Raw genomic sequence first — 25,321 nt, forward strand, 5'->3', positions numbered from 1 at the left:
AGCTGTTGCATGTGTGAAGGATTTGGCAGGGATTGACAGGAATTCTATTTCCTAGAAGTCAAAGAAATTATAGGAAATAATCCGTCCGTGATTGTGTTTGTAATAAGGTCTATTGCACAGTATAACATTCCTTTTTCCATTGATGTTTTGTAGATACATAGTACAAGACAGTTTCTAAGGCATATTGGCACTTACTGCCAACAGTTATTTGAAGCTGTCTCTTTGTATAGTGCGCTTGAAGACAAATTGGTTTCTTCAGGCTACAAAAACAAAATTATCCCTGTAGTAAGACATGGTGGCAACTTCTTAGTATTATTAAAAGGGAGAAGAAGACACCTTCAGCTGCATTAGAGGAAGACAGACGTATGCACATGGAGGCCTCCAGTGATTTCTTTGTTAGCGGTAAAATCCCCTCATGATCAGACTGCAGACAAGTCAATTCTGTTGGCTGAATTGCTGCTTTTGTCCCACGTATTCATCTTGGTTGGAGATGTGTTGGCTCTGTTCCCATTCATCTGGAAGGTAAACACATAGGAAGCCAATTTTTTTCTTAAGAAACATTTACTTTCTAACCGGGTATACTGTATATTCATCATAAATTAATAAAATTAGATATTGATGATGGAAGTATTACATTACTGATTAAAATAGAAAGCATAATATATGTATGTGCATTGCTTTTAAGGAAAAGATTACAGTTCAATGTTATCCACATGTTATAATACTAAAAATACAATCATACAAAAAAGTCTATACTGTACATGTAGCTTAACATGACAAGCAAACAATGGAACAAAATAAAAAGATAGGATATAACAAATAGAGAATACTGTTTTTATATTACTGCTGTCATATAAATGGCAAAAAAAAATTCACGGCTTTATTTAACTTTGCAATTGTTCTGCTATTTTTGTACATTTTCTGCTTCTTCTTTTTGATACTCATAGAAAGTTAACCCTATGTCTGTACAACTTATCAGACTTCCAGTTCTGGTAGTGCACACAATAGGTTCCAGTAAATGCCTCTTGTAGAAGAATAATTTGCAGCATATGCTGCGTTCTACTACAGTATAGTGGAAAAATCACTAGGCTCCCTTTCCAATGACATTCATTTTCTCACTGCTTCCTTATCTGAGGTAGTACATCTGGCTAGCTAGTGCTGATGTTTGTTAATATTAGCAACGTTTCTTGTTACACAAGCTCTTCAGCATCCATGAGAGATACGCCACCAGACTGGTGCATATATGTCTACTTCATCTGAAACTATTTGAAAATACCCTTACTGTACTCAGCACCAACTAGCACCTCTTCATCCTGTTCCACATCTCCAAGTTTAAAAAGTCGTATTGTAAAGTACAGATACAACAAAAATCTGCATACAGGTACTGTTCACTCTATCAATTGCTGCTTCTCAATTAATGTCTAACTACCTCACCTCCTCCATTCAGGTACCCGTCATTGGCATCTGTCAGCAGCAGGCTGCTCTATGCTGTTTTCTACAGTACAGCATTACTGCCACACTCTTGACAAAAGCAGATACATGTATCTCTGCACTATTTTAATCTCAATCTACCACGACGAGCTCTTTCAGCAGAAGCAATCAAGGGGATCTTAGCTGATATCTACATCTTTTATCTTTAACACAGAGTGACCACTGATTATCCTGGCAATTCATGATTATTGTCTACTAATTATATATCAGGTCCCTTTATTATGACTCTATAACTCAGGGGCGACCACTGTTTATCAGCTATTCATGGCGTAACAGGGCTCAAGTGATGTCATTACATCGCACAGAGGGGGCAGGGCTGGCAGCATGGGGAAATGCAGTGATGAGGACTGCAGTAGCGATCATTGCTGCAGCCTGCCGTTTATGGCCAGAAGCAAAGGCTGTGATATGACAGGGGTGCTGCCTTCAGAGCTCTAAGCAGCGGCACCAGTAAATATCCCTAGTTACTGCCCTGTAGCTACTTATCATAAATAAACTGTCTATTAATTTACATGTATTTTCTTTACATTTCAAGACCATATTTTAATCAAACCACCTGCCCTTATTTTTTGTTTCCATTTCCTTCACCCATTTCCCTTCCGCACTTTGAACTTTCATTTCCAATTGTATTTTCATCCTGGTAAATATTTCTTATTGGGCAGTTGCCCATTTTTACTCCTTGTACTTATTGTATAGATGTGTCCTCATACACCCAGCGTCTATATGCTGAGTCACTCTGAGAAGTGTAGTGCACCTTCTTTTCATTTAAATATTGCATCTTATTCTCATTGCAGATACAGCGAAACACCACTTACAGAGCCTGATGCATAGGTGCACACAGGGGCCCTGATTCAGAGCCGGACGCTCTGAATCAGGGTGTTTTTTTTTTTTTTTCGGCCTCCCGGCCGCTCACATAGCTTTGGGTGACCACCCACAGCTTTTGCGAGCGGCCAGGTGATGGTCGCGATGGTAGCGACCATCGGGGCTTGCAACGAGACCCTTGTGGTAGGGTCTCGTTCCCGCAAGCCCCAGTGAGCTTCCAGCTCTAAATAGAGCCGGAAGCTCACCACTGACATCAGTGGTGCCTCCCACAAACGGAAGGCGTTCCTTCAGGAATGCCTCCGTTTGTGTAGCCAAAACCCCCCCCACCCCCGCCCGCCTCCAAAACGGGGCGAGCTGTAAATCGCAAACGACAGCCGCCCCGTTTTGGTGCGAGACCCGTAGTGATGGAGCGCCCATCACTGGCCGGGTCTCGCGCATGCGCACCCCGGAGGCAGCGCATGCGCAGGAGGAAAACATTGACCCACTTATGAGCGCACAGCGCTTGCGAGTGGGTCTGAATCAGCCCCAGTGTCCATGCCACACAGTAATGTTTTCAGTCTGCATCCAAGTTGCACTTGCCTTGAATCCTGAAGAGCCGTACAACAAATTTGCATGCAGAGAAAGACAATTTGGGTGGGTGTTTCGGGGGAGGTAAAATGGGGGGGTGGCTAGCCAGACCTGGGCATGTCGCAGTAAGCGACTGCATTTTAAGACGCAGTTGAACTTGGATCTGTCATAGGGCTAGTGCAATCTTTGATGATGCGACCGATGGTGCCTCGTAATATGCACCACATCAGATTAGCACCACAGCCGGTGGATTTCTCTGTATGAATTCCATCTGCGGCATGAGCATAAAGACGGAGTTGTGCTGTGGAAAAAGACGCATTCGGTTGCAATAGCAAGCACCTCTGTAAAGCCGTTACTAGACTTTTTGGTGCCCTGCGCCAGAAAGAGCATTGGCGCCCCCCTCATTTTTCAATGGGACATAATGCACCCAAAAAAGGGCCATGGCTTCATGGGGAAGGGCCAGGGAAGAGATAGGAGAGGCCAGGAGATGCTGGGGATGAAATAAGAGGAAACTACAAGCAAGAATGATAATAAACAGAAATTTGACAGGCCCAAACAGTGCCGCCTGACCTGTGGTGCCCTGTGCGATGGCATCGGCTGCACTACCCTAGCTACAGCCCTGCACCTCTGAATCAGGCCCAAAGTGTAGTAGATGTTGGAAATATGTGTGAACAGGAGCAGTGATATGGCAGAGTTTTGTACACAACTGGGGAATAACTTATCGCTGCAGATAGCCCAGTTGCTTAACCAGTTGGATGGTTTATTTGATGTTAGGTGTTGTACAGCTGAACTCACTGTGATATACTGTTTAAGTTGGAGCGGAGCTTGAGTGGAGCGGGGTTTGATACACCTGAGTGTATACTGCAATCAGCAACAGCAGTGTGCTTGAACAATAATAAGATGGCACAGCGCATGCAGAGTACAGACCTCAGCAGCCATCCTGGATCAGGGAATGAAACCTCCCTGGAGGTACTTTATGCATGGAGTCTGTGCAATAGTGCCCTCCATTATTAGTACTAGAGAAGCTGGGCTGTGACTTCAACCACACAGACATTAGTTTTACACATACAAAGATGTAGCACAACGGACCTTGGCTTGGTAAATGCCACAGTCACTGCATCAGAGCACTTCGTACTAAAGATTTAGACTCATTAACACACAGAAGTAGAAATATTGCATATCAAATCGATCAGTGTAATCCATAATTACTGACCTTTTGGGTGCCTGCTCCGGAAGGAGGCAGCCAGGTCGTCACTGCAGGGGCATAGGCTCGGCAAAGGTGGGCAGGTCTAGGGGTTGCGATGGGCGGGGCTCGGCTGAAGTGTGCGGGTCAGGGCAGAGCTGCCATCAGAAATCGTGGGGCCCGGTACTGACAAAATAGGCAGGGCCCCCCTGGGGGATGGCGCAGAGGTGGAGCTGTGTATAATGTGGGTGGAGTTACACTGGGGGGTGGGACGTCAATCGGTGATTAAACCAGTTTAAAAATTCTCAAAGTTTGGGGTCGGGAAGAAAGGATGGACATGGGGACATACGGCTGGGAAGCCTAAACTGGGAGGGCACAGATAAGGCTGAACTGGGGGTGCACAGGGCAGGGAAGGCTGGACCTTAATTGGGGGGCACAAAGCAGGGAAAGCTGGCTGGATTAGAGGGGGGCAGGGCAGGCTAGGTGTACTACGGGGGAGGCGCAGGGAAGACTGGACTGGGAAGGGGGGGACAAGGCAGAAAAGACTGCCTGGATAAGAGGGCACAAGGCAGGGAAGGATGGCTGGTTTAGGGTGAGCACAGGGCAGGGAAGGCTGGCTTGATTAGGGGGAGCACAGGGAAGGGAAGGCTGGCTTGATTAGAGGGAGTACAGGGCAGGAAAGGCTGGCTGGACTGGGGGGAAACAGGGCAGAGAAGGCTGTCTGGACAAGGGGAGCACAGGGCAGGTGAAGGCTGGCTGGAGTAGGGGGTTAGGGTAGGAAAGGCCAGCTGCACTAGGTGGAGGGGCATACGGCAGGGACTCCGAGTCCTACCCTATTTCTCAGCGTCAGTGGGCCCGGCCCCGGGAGACAGCGGAGCAGATATACAACGGCAGCCTGGGAGTAACAGCGCAGCGCTGCCGGAGGTATTTCAAATATGGCGTTGGCCGCGAGCCAATCACAGCTCACCAGCTGTAATGCTCGTGGATGGTGCCATGTTTCAAATACTGGTGGCGGCGCTGCGCTGTTTCTCCGAGGCTGCTGAAGCCCAATTCATATCTTCTGCCCTGCTGTCACTGATGGCAGCTCTGGGTCTGGGAGTGTGATAATGCAATCTCATCATTGTAGCCCCGCCCTCACTATGCAATGGCGACATTACCACCATTTTGGAGCGCAGGGAGGATGGAGCCATGATGACGCAAATCCTATCATCGGCCACCTGTGCCACCCACTTCTCTGAGGATGTGGGTGGCAGCGGCCTGGGGCCCCAGCCCCTGGGAGACATTATGGGTGGCCGGGAGTGTCACCCGATTTTCAGGAGAGCCCCGTCCATTTCGGGAGGGTAGTATGTTGTAATCTAGCAAAGTAGTTTTGGTGCTTACTGTTGTTATATATACGCAAATTAAGGTGTCTACACACTAGACGATGTGCTCATGATGCGATATCGTAAGCGATTTCCCTTGAACTCTCCCCGGCAGTTCCCAGGCACTCCAGGACACGATATGGTGCTAAAAAGTGTCCAATTTGACTAAAGATCAATCTGCACAAAATCTATCTGCACCAATTTGTGTATGAGATTGGCAAATCTTGCCTGCAGTAGGCAAGATCTGAAGTTGCGATGTACCACCCATGGGTACGAGCATTGGCATCGTGATCGTGAGTGGACATATTTACACGATTTGTCATTCCAATGGGTCGAAATCGGGCGAATCGTGTAAAATATCGTATGCACCTTAAGATGCACATTTTCAGACTGTAGATATATTCGAGCAAGGAAGACGGGGTTTCTGGGAAACAAGGAATTCCCCTTAAATTTGTAGGTGTTCTGCTCCTATAACAGATCATAAAAGTTTGGGGTAGTGAGGGGATTTAGGACCTCAGAGTCTGTCGAAGCGGCCGCACGCGAAAAGGGGCTGTATATGCAAATGATTCCCTCGCAAGTTGCGTCCCTAAGTTCGGATCAGTAGCTGGCCGACCAAGGGGAGGAAGCGGTCGGAAGACAAAAAAATACGCCCCCTTCTTGTACGCATTGCACGTCATCTCCGGGCATATAAGAATTAATCGAGACCATCGGCAACAATCGAAACTGGTCGTAGAGCTTAAGGTTGACCATACCCTCTCTTAAGCTCTACGATCATGTCAGTGTAAAAACCTCCTATGTCACATGTGCCATAACGCTACTTTGTTAATTATGCACTCCCATAAACCGTATGCACTCCCACAAAACGCCGTCCGCATAATTAGGCACGCCTGCGTTCGGATCTCCACCCCCCCGTTTTCTAGCACCTTCCCCTGTTACCACCCACAAACGCCTCAATCTGTCACTCAAACTACCGACTTGGCTGTGTTCAAGGAGAGGGAAATTTCTGATCGTAGCGGCTAGTTTGCGCACGCGCAATGCGAACTTTACGCATGCGCAGTATAGCAAACATCGGTGGCGTACTACCGTGCGGCCACTTCGACCGACTCTGAATGAGGTCCTTAGTGTGGAAAATTCCCCAGTGCTGTGAGGGATCCTGATCCGTAGCAATAGCTGATTAATACAAAGGTGGCTCCCCTCCCATTTATATTGGAAATGGGAGACAATATATACAAATGAAAGGACTAATACATATATATATATATATATATATATATATATATTTTAGGGGTGTGCACCGGCCACTTTTCGTGTTTTGTGTTTTGGTTTTGGATCTGGATCTTTCTTCGTGTTTTGGATCTGGATTGGTTTTGCCAAAACCACCCTTCCGTGTTTTGGGTTCTGGGTTTTGTGTTTTGGATCTGTATTTTTTTTTAAAAAAGCATAAAAACAGCTAAAATCACAGAATTTGTAGGTTTTTCTGCTCCTATGCTATTATTAACCTCAATAACCTTAATTTCCACTCATTTCCAGTCTATTCTGAACACCTCACACCTCACAATAGTGTTTTTATGTCCAAAACGTTGCACCGAGGTAGCTGGATGACTATGCTAAGCGACACGAGTGGGCGGCACAAACACGTGACCCATCTAGGCGTGAAACTGCAGTGGCAGACAGGATGGCAGTTTGAAAAACTAGGCCCCAAACTGTACATAATGCAAAGAAAAAAAAGAGGTGCAAGATGGAATTGTCCTTGGGCCCTCCCACCCACCCTTATGTTGTATAAACAGGACATGCACACTTTAACAAACCAATCATTTCAGCGCCAGGGTCTGCCACACAACTGTGGCTGAAATGATTGGTTCGTTTGGGCCCCCACAAAACAAGCTGGCAATTAATGTGTCCCTGCACAAACTGGCTCTATGGAGGCAAGATGTCATCCTCATCCTCCTCATCCACCGATTCCTCACCCTCTTCAGTGTGTACATCCTCATCCTGACAAAGTATTAACTCGTCCCCACTTGAATCCACCACCACAGGTCCCTCTGTACCTTCTGGAGGCTGGTCTCCCTGGAAGAGCTGATAATTCATTTTGATGAACATCATCTTCTCCACATTCTGTGGAAGCAACCTCCTACGCCTTTCGCTGACAAGGTTCCCGGCTGCACTAAACACTCTTTCGGAGTACACACTGGAGGGGGGGCAACTCAGGTAAAATAGAGCCAGTTTGTACAGGGGCCTCCAAATTGCCTCTTTTTCCTGCCAGTACAGGTATGGACTGTCTGCCATGCCTACTTGGATGCTGTCACCGATGTAATCCTCCACCATTCTGTCAATGGTGACAGTATCATATGCAGTGACAGTAGACATGTCAGAAATTGTTGCCAGGTCCTTCAGTCCGGACCAGATGTCCAAACTTGGTCCTGCCTGCCCTGCATCACCGCCAGCGGGTTGCTTAGGATACCTAAGTTTTTTCCTGGCAGCCCCAGTTGCAGGAGAAAATGAAGAAGGAGCCGTTGACGTGTCACGTTCCGCTTCAGCTGACAGTGTGTTCACCAGCAGGTCTTTGCACCTCTGCAGGCTTGTGTCGGCCGGAAAGAGAGACACCACATAGGCTTTAAACCTAGGATCGAGCACGGTGGCCAAAACGTAGTGGTCTGATTTCAACAGATTGACCACCCTGGAATCCTGGCAAAGCGAATGAAGGGCTTCATCCACAAGTCCCACATGCCGAGCGGAATCGCTCCGTCTTAGCTCCTCCTTCACTTTCTCCAGCTGCTTCTGCAAAAGCCTGATGAGGGGAATGACCTGACTCAAGCTGGCAGTGTCTGAACTGACTTCACGTGTGGCAAGTTCGAAGGGCTGGAGAACCTTGCACAACACGGAAATCATTCTCCACTGCGCTTGAGTCAGGTGCATACCCCCTCCTTTGCCTATGTCATAGGTGGATGTATAGGCTTGTATGGCCTTTTGCTGCTCCTCCATCCTCTGAAGCATATAGAGGGTTGAGTTCCACCGCGTCACAACCTCTTGCTTCAGGTGATGGCGGGGCAGGTTCAAGAGTGTTTGCTGGCGCTCCAGTCTTCGGCACGCAGTCGCTGAATGGCGAAAGTGGCCAGAAATTTTTCGGGCCACCCAAAGCGTCTCCTGCACGCCCCTGTCGCTTTTCAGAAAATTCTGCACCACCAAGTTTATTGTGTGAGCAAAACATGGGACGTGCTGGAATTTGCCCAGATGTAATGCCCGCACAATATTGGTGGCGTTGTCAGATATCACAAATCCCCAGGAGAGTCTAAGTGGGGTAAGCCACTGGGCGATGATTTCCCTCAGTTTCTCTAAGAGGTTGTCGGCGGTGTGCCTCTTACTGAAACCGGTGATACACAGCGTAGCCTGCCTTGTAACGAGCTGGCATTTCTGAGATGCTGCTACTGGTGACGCTGCTGCTGTTGCTGCGTAAGGTGATACATCTACCCAGTGGGCTGTCACAGTCATATAGTCCTTAGTCTGCCCTGTTCCACTTGTCCACATGTCCGTGGTTAAGTGGACATTGTGTACAACGGCATTTTTCAGGACACTGAGGACACTTTTTCTGACGTTTCTGTACAGTCTCGGTATCGCCTGCCTAGTGAAGTGGAATCTAGACGGGATTTGGAACCGGGGACACACTACCTCCATCAATTGTCTAAATCCCACTGCACTAATGGCGGATACCGGACGCACGTCTAACACCAACATAGCAGTCAAGGCCTCAGTTATACGTTTTGCTTCAGGATGACTGCTGTCGTACTTCATCCTCCTCGCTAAGGACTGTTGGAGGGTCAATTGTTTAGTAAAAGTAGTGGTGTTCCTACTTCCTCTCTGGGATGATGAACGACTCCCAGCAGCAGCAACAGCAGCAGCGGCAGCAGTAGGCGTAGCAATGCAGGATCCTCCGGAGGAATCCCGGATAGGAGAGTCAGTCATGCCAGTGACATGGCCTGCAGGACTACTTCCAATCCTAACTAAGGAGGAAATTGACGAGGAGGGAGTTGACGGTGTGGTTTGCAGGCGCTTGGATACAACAGGACAACGGGATTTAGGTGTCCCTGGACTGCTTACGGTCTTAGCCAAAGTTTCTGAACTTGACAGTAACTTTTTATGAACGCGCTGCAGGTGCCGTATAAGGGAGGATGTTCCTAGGTGGTTGACGTCCCTACCCCTACTTATTTCACCTTTACATATGGTACATATGGCAAGACAGTTGTTGTCCGGATTTGGATAGAAATATTGCCAGACCAAAGAGGTGGAATGTTTGGTCTTCTGCCCAGGCATGACCGTGATGGGCTTTTTCATCCCACGGACAACAACTGTCTCCCCCGGAGCCTGATTTAAACAAACCACATCACCATCAGAATCCTCCTCGCCAACTTCCTCCTCAGCGCCAGCTACACCAGTATCCTCATCCTGTTGTACTTCAACAGTGACATCTTCAATTTGCATATCAGCAAGTGGACTGTGGGTGCTCCTTTCAGCACTTGCAGGGGGCGTGCAAATGGTGGAAAGAGCCACCTCTTCCCGTCCAGTGCTGGGAAGGTCAGGCATCGCAACCACCACCACACTTGGACTCTCCTTGGGGATTTGTGATATCTTCTTAGAAAGCACAGTTCTTCGCTGTGCTTTTGCCAGCTTAACTCTTTTGATTTTTTTAGTGGGAGGAGGGCTTCCATCGTCATGTGAAGCTGAACCACTAGTCATGAACATACTAGGGATCGACCTTAGCCGTTCCTTGCCACTCCGTGTCGTAAATGGCATATTGGCAAGTTTACGTTTCTCTTCAGCTGATTTAAATGTCTTTTTCAAGGTCATTTTCCTGAACTTTGCCATTTGGGATTGTATGTGCCCTCTACTATGACATTGGGCATCGGCCTTGGCAGACGACGTTGATGGCATGTTATCGTCTATGTCATGACTAGTGGCAGCAGCTTCAGCACTAGGAGGAAGTGGTTCTTGATCTTTCTCTATTTTATTTTTATCGGAGAAAGTTTGGTCCTCCATTTATGTTATATCGATTTGATATATACGTGCGGCTAAACACAGAAAATAATTTTTTTTTTGGTTTGGACTGGAGTGTACTTTGTGGGTTACAGCACCCTTTAACGGTCAAGCCAGCCGGCCCTTTACTTATGACACAGGCGCACGCTTGGCACTACTTTGTTGATGCACGTGCGGCTACTGCGCACACAATTCACAAACACAGAAAATAATTTTTTTTTGGTTTGGACTGGAGTGTACTTTCGGGGGTTACAGCACCCTTTAACAGTCAAGCCAGCCGGCCCTTTACTTATGACACAGGCGCACGCTTGGCACTACTTTGTTGATGCACGTGCGGCTACTGCGCACACAATTCACAAACACAGAAAATAATTTTTTTTTTGGTTTGGACTGGAGTGTACTTTCGGGGGTTACAGCACCCTTAACGGTCAAGCCAGCCGGCCCTTTACTTATGACACAGGCGCACGCTTGGCACTACTTTGTTGATGCACGTGCGGCTACTGCGCACACAATTCACAAACACAGAAAATAATTTTTTTTTTGGTTTGGACTGGAGTGTACTTTGGGGGTTACAGCACCCTTTAACGGTCAAGCCAGCCGGCCCTTTACTTATGACACAGGCGCACGCTTGGCACTACTTTGTTGATGCACGTGCGGCTACTGCGCACACAATTCACAAACACAGAAAATAATTTTTTTTTTGGTTTGGACTGGAGTGTACTTTCGGGGGTTACAGCACCCTTAACGGTCAAGCCAGCTGGCCCTTTACTTATGACACAGGCGCACGCTTGGCACTACTTTGTTGATGCACGTGCGGCTACTGCGCACACAATTCACAAACACAGAAAATAATTTTTTTTTGGTTTGGACTGGAGTGTACTTTCGGGGGTTACAGCACCCTTTAACGGTCAAGCCAGCCGGCCCTTTACTTATGACACAGGCGCACGCTTGGCACTACTTTGTTGATGCACGTGCGGCTACTGCGCACACAATTCACAAACACAGAAAATAATTTTTTTTTTGGTTTGGACTGGAGTGTACTTTCGGGGGTTACAGCACCCTTAACGGTCAAGCCAGCCGGCCCTTTACTTATGACACAGGCGCACGCTTGGCACTACTTTGTTGATGCACGTGCGGCTACTGCGCACACAATTCACAAACACAGAAAATAATTTTTTTTTTGGTTTGGACTGGGGTGTACTTTGGGGGTTACAGCACCCTTTAACGGTCAAGCCAGCCGGCCCTTTACTTATGACACAGGCGCACGCTTGGCACTACTTTGTTGATGCACGTGCGGCTACTGCGCACACAATTCACAAACACAGAAAATAATTTTTTTTTTGGTTTGGACTGGAGTGTACTTTCGGGGGTTACCGCACCCTTAACGGTCAAGCCAGCCGGCCCTTTACTTATGACACAGGTGCACGCTTGGCACTACTTTGTTGATGCACGTGCGGCTACTGCGCACACAATTCACAAACACAGAAAATAATTTTTTTTTTGGTTTGGACTGGAGTGTACTTTCGGGGGTTACAGCACCCTTAACGGTCAAGCCAGCCGGCCCTTTACTTATGACACAGGCGCACGCTTGGCACTACTTTGTTGATGCACGTGCGGCTACTGCGCACACAATTCACAAACACAGAAAATAATTTTTTTTTGGTTTGGACTGGAGTGTACTTTCGGGGGTTACAGCACCCTTAACGGTCAAGCCAGCCGGCCCTTTACTTATGACACAGGCGCACGCTTGGCACTACTTTGTTGATGCACGTGCGGCTACTGCGCACACAATTCACAAACACAGAAAATAATTTTTTTTTTGGTTTGGACTGGAGTGTACTTTGGGGGTTACAGCACCCTTTAACGGTCAAGCCAGCCGGCCGTTTACTTATGACACAGGCGCACGCTTGGCACTACTTTGTTGATGCACGTGCGGCTACTGCGCACACAATTCACAAACACAGAAAATAATTTTTTTTTTGGTTTGGACTGGAGTGTACTTTCGGGGGTTACAGCACCCTTAACGGTCAAGCCAGCCGGCCCTTTACTTATGACACAGGTGCACGCTTGGCACTACTTTGTTGATGCACGTGCGGCTACTGCGCACACAATTCACAAACACAGAAAATAATTTTTTTTTTGGTTTGGACTGGAGTGTACTTTCGGGGGTTACAGCACCCTTAACGGTCAAGCCAGCCGGCCCTTTACTTATGACACAGGCGCACGCTTTGCACTACTTTGTTGATGCACGTGCGGCTACTGCGCACACAATTCACAAACACAGAAAATAATTTTTTTTTTGGTTTGGACTGGAGTGTACTTTCGGGGGTTACAGCACCCTTAACGGTCAAGCCAGCCGGCCCTTTACTTATGACACAGGCGCACGCTTGGCACTACTTTGTTGATGCACGTGCGGCTACTGCGCACACAATTCACAAACACAGAAAATTATTTTTTTTTGGTTTGGACTGGAGTGTACTTTCGGGGGTTACAGCACCCTTTAACGGTCAAGCCAGCCGGCCCTTTACTTATGACACAGGCGCACGCTTGGCACTACTTTGTTGATGCACGTGCGGCTACTGCGCACACAATTCACAAACACAGAAAATATATTATTTTTTTAGCACTTGGGGGGAGCACCCCTGATGGACAGAGCACCCCCTGGACAACACTACAGCACTCCTTTAGGACTGGGACACTGCACAGGACTTTGGAGTGGACACAGCCCCTATGGAGAACTGACTGCACAACACAGTCCAGCCAGCCCCTATGGACTTTGAAGTAGTGGACACAGCCCCTATTAACAACAGCAGCACAGCACAACACAGCCAGCCCCTATGGACTTTGAAGTAGTGGACAACAGCAGCACTACACTACACTACACTACACTACACAGCCCTAACTCCCACCCTCCCTCTTCACTGTCCACAGCCGAGTGAGAAAATGGCGCCGACGCGGGTACCTTATATAGGATCCAAAACCCGCGAGACTCGGAAGGCGGGATGATGACGTTTTGCCTCGATTTCAGATCCGAGTCAGGCGGGAAAAGTCGAGCCTGACTCGGATCGGACTCGGATCGGGGGGGCTCGGGGGGGTTCGGATTTCAGAAATCCGAACCCGCTCACCCCTAATATATTTATATAATATATGCAGTAAAAGGGAAGGAGAAATGAATTATGCTGCAAATAGACAAGTAGCACATCTATAAGTTGAAGCACATACAACCTGGAATGGGCACTCACAGGTCTACAAACAGCAGACTGGATGACAATGGGACTCAGCATTGGCAGCGTTTCCACTGAATTCCCATAAAAAATATGCACTAAAGATCCTATTTATAGCAAACAACTAAATACTGGAACTATTATATAATTTCTATAGAACGATTTCCGACCCACATCATGAGAAAGCATTTATTCCACCACTGGGATCCACAAAATAGAATAATTATACTTACTACATCGGAGTTGAAAGGTTTCACATTGATGTTGCGAATAGAGCTACTTGTAAGGGACCACACCTTTGTTTTGTGCTTGAAAGCAGCTCTCACCTTGAAATTTAAATAGTACAGCACTGGTAAATCACTTATATTTTATGCATCCAATGCCAAGGTTTTACATGTAATATTATTATTATTATTATTATTATTAATGATTGGAAAGGTGTCATATTGCTCTGCAGTACTAGATAGTGGGGAACACACCATATATAAAACAGGGTTGTTGAAATAAATACTGACATGAGAACAGAGGATAGTAAGGAGCATGGCCCTAATGATGAGATAGCAGCACTCACCTGAGGAGATTAGCAGGACAGAACCGGACAGCAAAGCACAAAGGGGGAGATCAGCAAAGATAGCAGATGAGGACAGAATGACATGATAGCAAAGCTCAGTGGGTGGAGGGGTGCAGCTACAGTAAGTTACATAGTTGTAATCTAATGTACATGTGTTATCATGTTAAGAGTAGAGATGTGCGCAGACCCCTGTGTTTTGGTTTTAAATCATCGCTGAGTTTTGGCTTTGGCAAAACCACCCTCACCTGTTTAGGTTCGGTTTTGAATTCTTTTCAAAATTCATAAAAACAGCTAAAATCATTTAATTTTGACCAGTTTTTGTTCCTATAGTATTATAAACACCAATAACATTTCCAGTCAGTTCCAGTAAATTTTGACCACTTCACAGCTCCTGAAACCATGAGGGAGGGAGTTAAACTAAATCCAAAATATGCAAGATCCGGTTTATAGATCTGAGTTCTGAACTTGGCGAGAAGACCCGAGTCAGGACTCGGTTCTACTTGGAACCCCAAGGTGGTCCGAGCCGCGACTCAGATCCCCAACGTTCGGGTGTTCGGTTCTAAGCAAAACCAAACCACTCATCTCTAGTTAAGAGATGTGTGTAAGGTTGGAGGAGGTTTGCTTTAGATTGGTAGGCATATCTACAGAATATAATTATTTGTGTCCACAAGAATAGGGTCTGCTTTAAAATTTTATTATTCTCTTAATGGATGAGCTGCTCTTTCGACAGTCAGGAGATTGACACAAGTACTGTAAATCTTAAATTTGTCTTTAGTAGATTTTAGGCATGGTGTTCCAAAATACAGAGATAACCCGAAACCCAAATAATCTGGAAAACCAAGTAATGTACAGTACACAATTTACAAGGAAAATAAAGGAGAGGAGCATTGTATCAAACCATATCAAATATATCTACACTTAAAGAAAACAGCTGGGATAATACTGTACTTAGGAAATTAAAAATCGTCATCGGCATCAATCAAGCACTGTACTCTTATCTCCCTGGAGATCTCTACTGATGCATTATCAAGCCATTATAATAAATTGAATATTTATGTAAGTGCCATAAATTTGCAGTAAAGAAAGAAAAGCAGAGTGTACAAATGACTGAAAAAAAAAATCCATGTAAAAGCCGTGATATTTCCACATTTTCGGCTGACAATCACAAAACTTAATGACATGCAAACTTTTTGTAAGGCATCTAGGGGATAGTTTTTATTTTTTCCACCTACTCGGCCAGTCTCTGTAAAATGACTGAGGTGTGAAAATGTTCCGGTGCCATAAAATGGAAATAGAAATCCCATTGCTCTTTATGGCAACCGAGTTCTATGATTAATGAGGGTTTTATAAATTAATGTTACACTGGAAATATTAAAGGTTTTAATTGTAGATTCAATCTTTCACACACGGCAAATGCAACATTTATTTTCTTTCCTTCACATTTTGTGGTGATTAATACCATTTCATGTCTACTTATCATAGCTTACCTCAGAATTAAGAAGACAATGGAAGAGGAAGATGAAAAATCCCTAAAACAAGAGAATGTAAAATTTTCACAGCAGTTGGTATTATGTGCTCTATTTAAAATATTGGTAATTACAGATTTCGTAAACTCGCTCACACCGTATTACGTTATTAAGATAGCCTTGTCCTAGCATAGTTTTTGTTTTTTTGAGTTATAACTACCATTTGCCAATAGATGGTCCAATTTTATAAATGCTAAACTTACCTGTAAAGAGTTGAAGATAGCGAACATATACTGAAACACTATTGATTGCTTATTAACAGCAAGAACCCCAAAAATCCAGGAGCTCCCGAGGATCGGCAGTAGCACAGCAACTGCCTTAACTGTCAATCTGAAACAAAAAGTAGTCAATAAACATGTGCAGCAAAAATATCAATACTATCATTTATTTCACTTAAAACTTTAGCAAATACTGTATATGAGGAAGGCACATTGTGTGTCGTTGGGTGAGAATTACATATTAAGGTGCATATTGTTTGTTTATTAAATAAAAAATATGAGAAACAGACATTCTAAAGAACCACATCAAAATTTTGTAGGAAATAACAGTAAAACATATCAAGACATTACAAAGAAGTTGACAATGGCACCAAATCAAAACTGTTGTGCAGTTTAAAACATGCCACTGGCTGTGTCTTTCTCAATGACTGTGCTCATTCACTCCTGACATTTATGACTAGAAGATACCATCGAGGTGGGACCAATAGTACATCACCTTGGAGGCAGGTTTTGATAGAACTGAGAAGGTTTTGAAATAAGTTGCTATAACCATATTTCCAGAGCATGTCTTAGCCATTTGCTACACATACTGTAACTAGGACAAAGTTAAATACATTCTTCTTAATCTATTATGTTTATGTATGATGTTGGAGTGGTATGGTCACAGCAGTTTTATGAACAAAAGGACGCATAAGCAAAAGCTCTCATGAGCAGGGACCTCTTCCCTCATGTGCTTCTCTTTACATTTTCTTCTACTCTCTACTCCCCATTAGGGCACCTATCACGGGACCGCCAACTCCCGGCAGCTTATTGTGAGTGCTTTAATCACTATTTCAGCAATGTATATAAGTTGTGTCCTTGTCCTGCACTGTAATGTACTGTAAGTTACTTGTTTCTTGTTCACTTATTAGTTCTATGTACTATGTAAGGCGCTGCGGAACACTTGTGGCGCCATATAAATAAAGGATAATAATAATAATAATATACAGAACATAATAATAATAATAATAATAATATAATGGAGCAAAAAATGGTAAAATTGAGCTGTTGAAATATAATACATAAAAATAAACTGACACATCTGTGAAAAACGCATACATGATCCTTTTACAACAATCCTTATGGCCATCCTCATGAGCTCAGAGGGGCACATGCTGCATTACTCGTAGGGACCAAGAGGTCAAACTGCCTCTGGCATCTCTCCAATCATAGTAACTACTGTATCATTATGTATCACTTCATACTGCAGGAAGACATAACAATGTACTGCCACAATTTGCCATGCTGGGGCACCTATTGAAGCCATGGGGAAAAAAACTTTGCTCATTTCTGAAGTTTTTTCACTGTCACTGACAGCCTAACACTGTTGGCAATAGGAGGACGTTATGCCCATGCGTGGCTAATGTCCACACATGCGCATAGTGATTTGACAACTGCCAGGTAATAATGACATCTTGATATGGCATTAGTATGTGGTGAAAATGCTAAGCTTTACCCCGATTGGTAAACTGTATAAACAAAACAAGAAAAAAGTGACTTACATTGCCGGACATGGACAAGGTTTATAAACATTGTTGCATTCAGTTATAATACCCAAATAAGCAGCAGGGCGGCAGAACCCAAAGGTTTGATGCTATTGTAGGCAGTGGGGAGGGGATGCTGGTATAAGTGAGAGAAGGAAAAGTACATAAGAAAAGAGGGCCCTGATGGTGAGAGCATCTACAGAGAAGTGGCAGACATTCAGGGTTGACACACAGGGAAGAGACATGGAGCAGTGGGTTGGGATGAGAACTGGAAGGCTTTGATGAAGAAATGGCTCTTGAGAGTCCTTTTGAAGTTTTGTGGACATACTGACAGTTATATTCATTTGTGGAGTGTAGCGGGTGGGTGGGAGTGTGAAGGGAGATAAGGTCAGGTAAGTAATTGGGAGAGTATTAGGTGAGGCCTTTGTAAGTGAGTGTGAGAAGCCTGAACTGGGATCAGAAGGGGAAGTGGAGCCAGTATAGGTCTTGTAGGAGAGGGAAGAATGATGTAGAATGGATGGAGAGGAAGATGAGATTGCCTTAATTGTGTGTGTTTAACATACAGTGTGTATTACTGTTCTTTACTGGGGTGTTTCTGTTTTTTGCAGTGCCATCCATCACCAGCTTCTCATCCAGACGTATAGGCCCCATTCTCCAGAGATACAGAGTAGCAGAGCCGTAACTAGACATTTTGGTGCTCTGTGCCAGAAAGAGCCTTGGCACCCACATATTTTAAATAGGGACAACACAAACCCAAAAAAGAGGTGTGGTCTCATGGAGAAGAGGCATGGCCCAACAATAGTACCCCTAATTAAAATTGCGCCACACAGTAGTGCAACCATATTCACATTACACCGCACAGTAGTATCACTTATTCACATTACTCCACATAGTAGTGCCCCTTATTTACATTATGAGTCTCTTATTCATGTTATTTCACACAGTAATGTCCTACAGATGCCAGAGTAGTGCCTCTTACACATTATGCCACACAGTAGTGCCCCTTATATATTATGCTCTAGCTTATCCCACCTCCGCCATGCCTCTCTCTTCCCATATGCAGCACTCACCTGGCCAGGTGATCAGGCTCAGCCTCACTCTGACACTGTCAGTGTCTGGACTCTGCAGGGAGCATTAAGCTGACCCCTTATTTGCACACCTCATGCGATGCTTTCACTGTGGAAGTCTGGAGAGACATCATGACATCATGATGTCTCTCCTGACAGTGTGGGGACCGGGGCTGGGGAAGAGGAAATGGAGCTCATAGCCAGGGCTGCAGAGAAGAAGCCGGGTGCACTGCTACTAATATACATGGCAGCAGCCACTCAGCAAGTTTTGGTGGCAGTGGCCAGTTCTGCCTCCAAGGCATCCTGCGCTCTGTGTAGCCCACACTGCCCTAGTTACAGCCCTGAAATGTAATTATTGACTAGGCTGTTACTCTGCCTTGAATCCTGTGGCCTGTGATTTGCTGTTTGGATTCAGGGCCTAATTCAGAGATGGACACAGAACACATCACTGCTGCATCTTTTTACAGCAATGATGTGTAAATATGCAAATGCTACAGTAGGCTTCTATCAGCATATGCGATCTGAGTGCTGCGTCTGAACATGCAGTATCAGAACAACATCGTGACCATCAGTTGCGATGTTTCCAGCATCAGCCATCTGAGTAAACTGAAGCTTACTCAGACTGGCTGTCTCCTGCTTGCTTACAAGGCCAGAAAATCTGTGTCCTCCAATCAGATCCTGGCCTCAGCCCTCCTAGGAAACATGAGTGACACGCCTCCGTTTTCAGGAATGTAGGCCGGAGCCAATCACTCTCTGCCCCCCAAAATAATTGACATGCTGCGGCTTGGGAGCAATGTGTGCGATCACACAAGAACGGAACAGAACGGGTCCTGCGCATGTGCAAGCACTCCACGGTTGGAGATATATGTAAACCATCAGGGTTACATACATCTCTGAATCAGGCCCTCAGTTTCCACTTTAAATATGTAATTGTGATCTTAGGAATTTAATTTTTAATAGTGTTTTCCATTTCTTAGATTTTTTTTTTTTTTATAGTTATAGTTTTTATAGTTATATTAACACTGTAATCAATCAATTAATGCTTTACCTGGCATCCACAAAATAATACTTTAATATTTTGTTATAGAATGTTTTCATTAATCAAGAACTAGATCAGAAGCCCAAGGCCAGAACAGGTAAATGATGTAAAGTATAGTAAAGTTTATATTAAACTGCCATCCTGTCTGCCACTGCAGTGCCACTGTGTTTCATAGATGTGTTATATTCTTTTTTTAAAATGCCTTATATTTGTGCCACTACTCTGTTGCTTAGTTTAGCCAGCCAGCTTGTTGCAGCCTTTGGCCAATATTGGTGAAAACAATATTGTGAGCTTTGAGGTGGTCAAAATTGACTGGATATTAATGTTATTGATGTTAATAATATTGTAGGAACAAAAACATGCCCAAATAACAATATTTTAGCAATTTTTTATCAATTATAAAGAAATCCAAAACTGAAAACAGAACCAAAATACTTGAGGGATTGTTTTGCCAAAATGAAAACTTTTGAGGGTGGTTTTGCCAAAACCAAACTTTTGAGGGTGATTTTGTCAAAACCAAAACACGGGGTCTGCACTCATCTCAGCTACACAATTACAGTCTGCGTTCAAATGGTGCACAACAGATGAGGAGTCTCCAACATAATAATATGATATAGGGAAACTAGAATACAATAGAGACATATGTGGACTGGTACAGTAGTCCGGGGAAACACATAGGGCTCTATTTACTACAATCCGCATATTGAATGCGGATTGTAGTGTGATATTACCGAGTGAATTCGCATTGCGAATTCAGGCAATATCACAGGGATTTACTATAAATCCCTTGCAGGGACAGAGCTTGCGATAAAGCTCTGCTTTATCGCAAGCTCTAGTCGCGGTATTTTCTGAAAAAATACCGCGACTAAGAGCCCGCGCATGCGCCGACCGACCACCGCTACTACCCCCCCCACCGACGCTAAGCCCCGCCCCCCGGCACTAAGCCCCGCCTCCGCGATCGCGGACCCCTGCGCCCCCCCCGCGACCCCCCCTCCCTTCATTACACTTACCTGCATCCTCCTTGGCCTCCGGTGGTCTTCTCCAGGCTTCCCGATCAGGTGATCTCCCATACTGCACTGGGGCCCGATCACCTGATGACCGGGCCGCAGTGCACTATGGGAGACCAGCTGACCGGAGAGGAGCCATCACCGGAGGCCCGATCACCGGTCCCTGGATTCAGGTAAGTAAAAAAAAAATGTTTATTTATTTATTTATTTATTTTTACAGCAATCAGCTTGCGGTCTGCTTAGACCACATAGCTGATTACTGGTACCGGCTCCCGCCTCTGCTCTCCCCGTTAGAGCAGAGTGGGAACCCGGTAACCCGGGGAGACCCTGGATAACGCCACCTCCAGGTGGCGTTATTATCACAGGGCTTCCCCCGGTATTTTTTCACAATTTATTTTTAGTAACTTTGGTCGGATCACATTTCCCATTACAATTATGGGAAATGCGATCTGCTTTACTAAAAATAAGTGATACTGGGGGTTGGAGTAGAATTTTACTAATTCTACTCCAATTGCCCTGTAATAACTACAGGTGAAACTAAAATAATGTGAAAAGGGTGTGAAAACACCCTTTTTCACTTTATTTTAGTAAAAATAATGTTAATAAATAGAGCCCATAGTACTGTAGTTTGCCGACAGTTAATTATGTTGTCAAAATGTTTTTACCTACATATTGTTTTTAACAAAATGAAAAGCTTGGCTGTCTAACTAACAAAAAAACTATATTAAACCAAAAATAAACCAATAATTAATTTCTAATTACATAGGGCCTAATTCAGCGCTGCACGCAGACTGCCAACAGTCTGCTGGCGTTTGTGGGCGAGAGGGGGCAGCGATGGCCTCCGTTTTTCAAAACAGAAGCATGTCACCGCTGTTGGGGGAGTGGGAAGAGGCCAGGATCTCCATCGGCTGACAGAGATTTCCTGGCCTCTTACTCTAATCTGCGGCGGCCGGCTGCGGGACCCCATGGGTCATGCAGCCGGCCGATTGTCCACAGAGTATACATTGTTGCGTTGGACAACGCAGCTCAGATACGTAATGCAGCAATTGCGGTCCTTGCTAAATCAGGCCCATAGACACAAGGCAAGTGGTAGCTGCTCAATATTTTGCTATCTTTTTTTCAATTAGGGGAGTAGTTGTCAAAAAATGAAGGTTTTGAACTAACAAAGCAAAAATGTTGAAACTGTTCTAGGAAATAATTGGCTTGTTCCATATTGGATTTAACATGTCATATATTTTACCTACAGAATATGGCCATAAGTGTTCCCAGCCAAGTGCATCACACAGTAAAATGAATTCACCAAGATCATCCCATTTATGGGCTATAAATTCATCAAAATTAGAATTTTCAAATATATTGTGAAATGGAATTCTGTGTAATAATAAGGCAGAAGCATAACTTATACATTTCATTGCTTCTTATCATGGCTTGTTTAGCACCAAAACGTTATACACATAGGGACCTATTTATCAAGTAAAATTTGTGGTATATTACCCTAAAATACCACTTTTTGGGGGATATTCACTACTATTAAGTATGCCCCGAATGTATCTTGGAGGGACCGCAGCAGATATCGGATTTCCAACAGGGAACCACAGAGCTGATAGGTTTCTAAAAGGGCTGCAAAACTGTCAGATTTACCAAGCTTCACATTGTGGAGATTGGCTCCAATAGTAGCCTATGAGCTACATTTTGCAAACATTACTGAGAGATGGTACCACTGGTAGTCTCCCTGGCCATGGCCACCACACATGCATGGTCTGCAGACCGCCCATGCACAGAACGGCCATGGCTCACGATATAGAAGTGATATTAATACTTTTGCGATCATTTCACTACCTTACACATAGCAGGAAGGGGCTCCTTTCATAGCTCCTCTCCCTGCATGTGATTTTTAGTATATTCGGGCAAATGTTAATTTCTTATTGCAATGAATAGCGGTGATAAGAAATTCTAATTACCGGGTCTAATTCCTAATAATCAGTAAAAATGCCCCATAAAGTTTCATTGTAATTTCTCTAGTCTCTATTTAGGAGACTGATTTAACTTTTGGCTCTAGATAAAGCAAGTCACTTGGGGTAAATTTACTAAAGTGAGAGTTTTTAGGATTGAGTTTTAGAAGAGATGTTGCCCATAGCAACCAATCAGATTCTACTTAACATTTAACTAGCACCTTCTAGAAGATAATAGCTAGAATCTGATTGGTTGCTATGGGAAACATCTCTTCTAAAACTCACTTCTAAAACTCTCACTTTAGTATATTTACCCCTACACTATTAAGCCACTTAGGGGCAGATGTACTAAACTCTGGAAAGTGATAAATTGGAGAGTTATAAACAACCAACCAATCAGCTCCTGTTATTTTTCAAACACAGCCTGTAAGATGACAGTTAGGGGCTGAGTGGCTGGTAGTTTATCACTCTACAATTTATCACTTTCCATAACTTAGTACATCTTCCCCTTAATCCCAAGCTAATGTGTGCAACATTTTGGGCAAATTTATCAATAAATATACCTGCAGGGGCTACTGATACTGGCTGGCAGTTTCACCGGCCAAACCAGGTCCCTAATATGTGACTCAGGGCCTGATTCAGAGCCGCTCGTAAGCGGCCGCTCGTTCGCTCCGAGCGATGTTCGCACATCTGCGCATGCATATGGGTTCGTAATGCGCTTACGCCAACCAGTCATTGCGGTCGGAAATCGAGCGCTCGCAAAATAGCGAGTGCCTGCTAATTTGAGTGACAGGATGAGGCGTTTGTGGGTGGTAACAGGGGAAGGTGCTTGAAAATGGGGAGTGGAGATCCGAACGCAGGCATGCCAAATGATCAAAACGGGCGTTTTAAGGGTGTGCATAATTAACAAAGCAGCGTCATTGACCACGTCACTTGGTTGTTTCTTAGCCTGAACTGTTCGGATGATTGCAATAGGAAAATCCTACCACAAGCACGGCGAGCAGTTCAGACGCCTTTCGATGTACTTGATTAATCAAATAAATAGCGGAGATGACATAGGATGCGAGCAGCCAGGGGGCGTCTTTACAAAATAGCGAGCGCATGTTTAGTTCGCTCACTCAGACATAGAGGCATCAACAGACCGCAAAGAGCGAGTGCTCAATTTAAATAGCCGGCCCCTTTTTCTGAACGAGCGAGCGCAAATAGCGTCCGGCTCTGAATCAGGCCCTCAGTCAGTGATAGTGATCGGAGACGAGTGGCAGTTCTTGTTAAAGCATGGAGAAGCTATCGCCGGACATGACTAGCACCAACAATACTTGGCGACAGCCACTGTCAGAGGTAGCTTTTGATAAATACTGTAAATAGTGAAATATCTTATCTCAATTGAAAGAGTTCACTTTTTCTATCTTAATAAATACTCATAGAACTCTGCATCTCAGCCCACCAGCTCAGATTCCCCCAAAATAACTGCTGCATTGGTTGGCTTATATAGTTTTCTATTTACCTTTATCTCAGCACTGATCGCTGCAAATGCAGAGATGATAGAAAAACTGTCAGTAACACATGCTTCAGTATAACCAGCTACACCCTCTACTGGTCAACACATTCTTAACACTATCAGACCTGTAGACTTCGCATGAGACATCTACAAAAGAAACAAGTCCCTCCTGGTTGTGAATAATGAACTGCTTTTATCATCTCCAGTATAACAGTTTGGTAACTGAGGCATTGACCTCTTCTTGCTTAGATGGCAGATAAGCACTTTAGTAAAGTGTAAAAAAGTATATCTAAAATTATTTATATATAATTATTGTGCATGCAGTTCTGGATTGCTATAGATAATTGGGTGAAGGTTGCAAAAAGTGAAGACTATAATGCTGGGTGCACACTAGGGGCCTCATTCAGAGGCGGTCGGAGGATTCAAGTGGTCGCTCAGAAACTGGGCGGCCGCTTGCATCCTGACCGGCAGCCTCTGTTTCGGTCGTTAGGCTGTGGGTTTACACCCACAGCTCTAACGACCGCTAGGGTGATGGTCGCGATGGTCATAGACCATCGCGACCATCGGGGCTTACGACGAGACCCTAGGGTAGGGTCTCACTTGTCGTAAGCCCCGGAGAGCTTCTGGCTCTGTCAGAGCCGGAAGCTCTCCACTGACATCACTAGTGATGTCAGTGGGGCCTCCCCAAACGGTAGGCGTTCCCATAGGAATGCCTCCGTTTGGGCTGCCACCCCCCCGGCCCGCCTTCCAAATGGGGCGAGCTGTCAATCAACATCGACAGCTCGCCCCCTTTGGAAAGAGACCTGCTACGACCGGCGCTGTCGGTCGTAGCGGGTCTCATGCATGCGCACGAAGGAGCCGGCTCCCTCATGCGCACTTGACAAACATCGAGGCGGCCGTGCGGTCGTAGACCGTACGGCCACCTCTGAATGAAGGCCTAGGTCAGGTCAATCTATCTAATGATTGGTAAGTATATATACACTTACCAATCATCTGCAAGATGTGTCGGGCCTGACATCACAGCTGGACAGGCATTAAGTGTGCCAGTTAAGTTGAGCTGTCACTCACCGCCAGGTCCCTGCAGCCTGTGTACAGGCAATCGGCAGGTTGCCCGTATAAACCAGCAGATGAAACAATATATCTGTAAGATATATCTTGATTTGCCATGCTGCACAGCAGAACGGATATGTATGTGAATTACGTCGTTCACAGACATATCCGCTGTACACACGGGATCCCGACAAGTG

The 25,321-nt window shown here is 45.1% G+C and overlaps 1 protein-coding gene across 1 annotated transcript in view; it reads right to left on the reverse strand.

Moving 5' to 3' along the window:
* Positions 1 to 286: 286 nt before the first annotated feature.
* The window catches only part of ADGRD1 (adhesion G protein-coupled receptor D1), a 596,761-nt gene continuing 571,726 nt past the window's right edge, over positions 287 to 25,321 (reverse strand). Inside the window, exons 23-26 of the mRNA XM_088482162.1 lie at positions 15,974 to 16,100; positions 15,732 to 15,773; positions 13,907 to 13,999; positions 287 to 515 (exon numbers count right to left, since the gene is read on the reverse strand). Coding sequence (XP_088338288.1) covers positions 420 to 515; positions 13,907 to 13,999; positions 15,732 to 15,773; positions 15,974 to 16,100 — 358 coding nt within the window. The 3' untranslated portion in view covers positions 287 to 419. The remainder of the gene's footprint in view (positions 516 to 13,906; positions 14,000 to 15,731; positions 15,774 to 15,973; positions 16,101 to 25,321) is intronic.

The sequence above is a fragment of the Taudactylus pleione genome, unplaced genomic scaffold (genome assembly GCF_031769625.1).
Source record: "Taudactylus pleione unplaced genomic scaffold, aTauple2 ptg000282l, whole genome shotgun sequence".
NCBI lineage: Eukaryota > Metazoa > Chordata > Amphibia > Anura > Myobatrachidae > Taudactylus > Taudactylus pleione.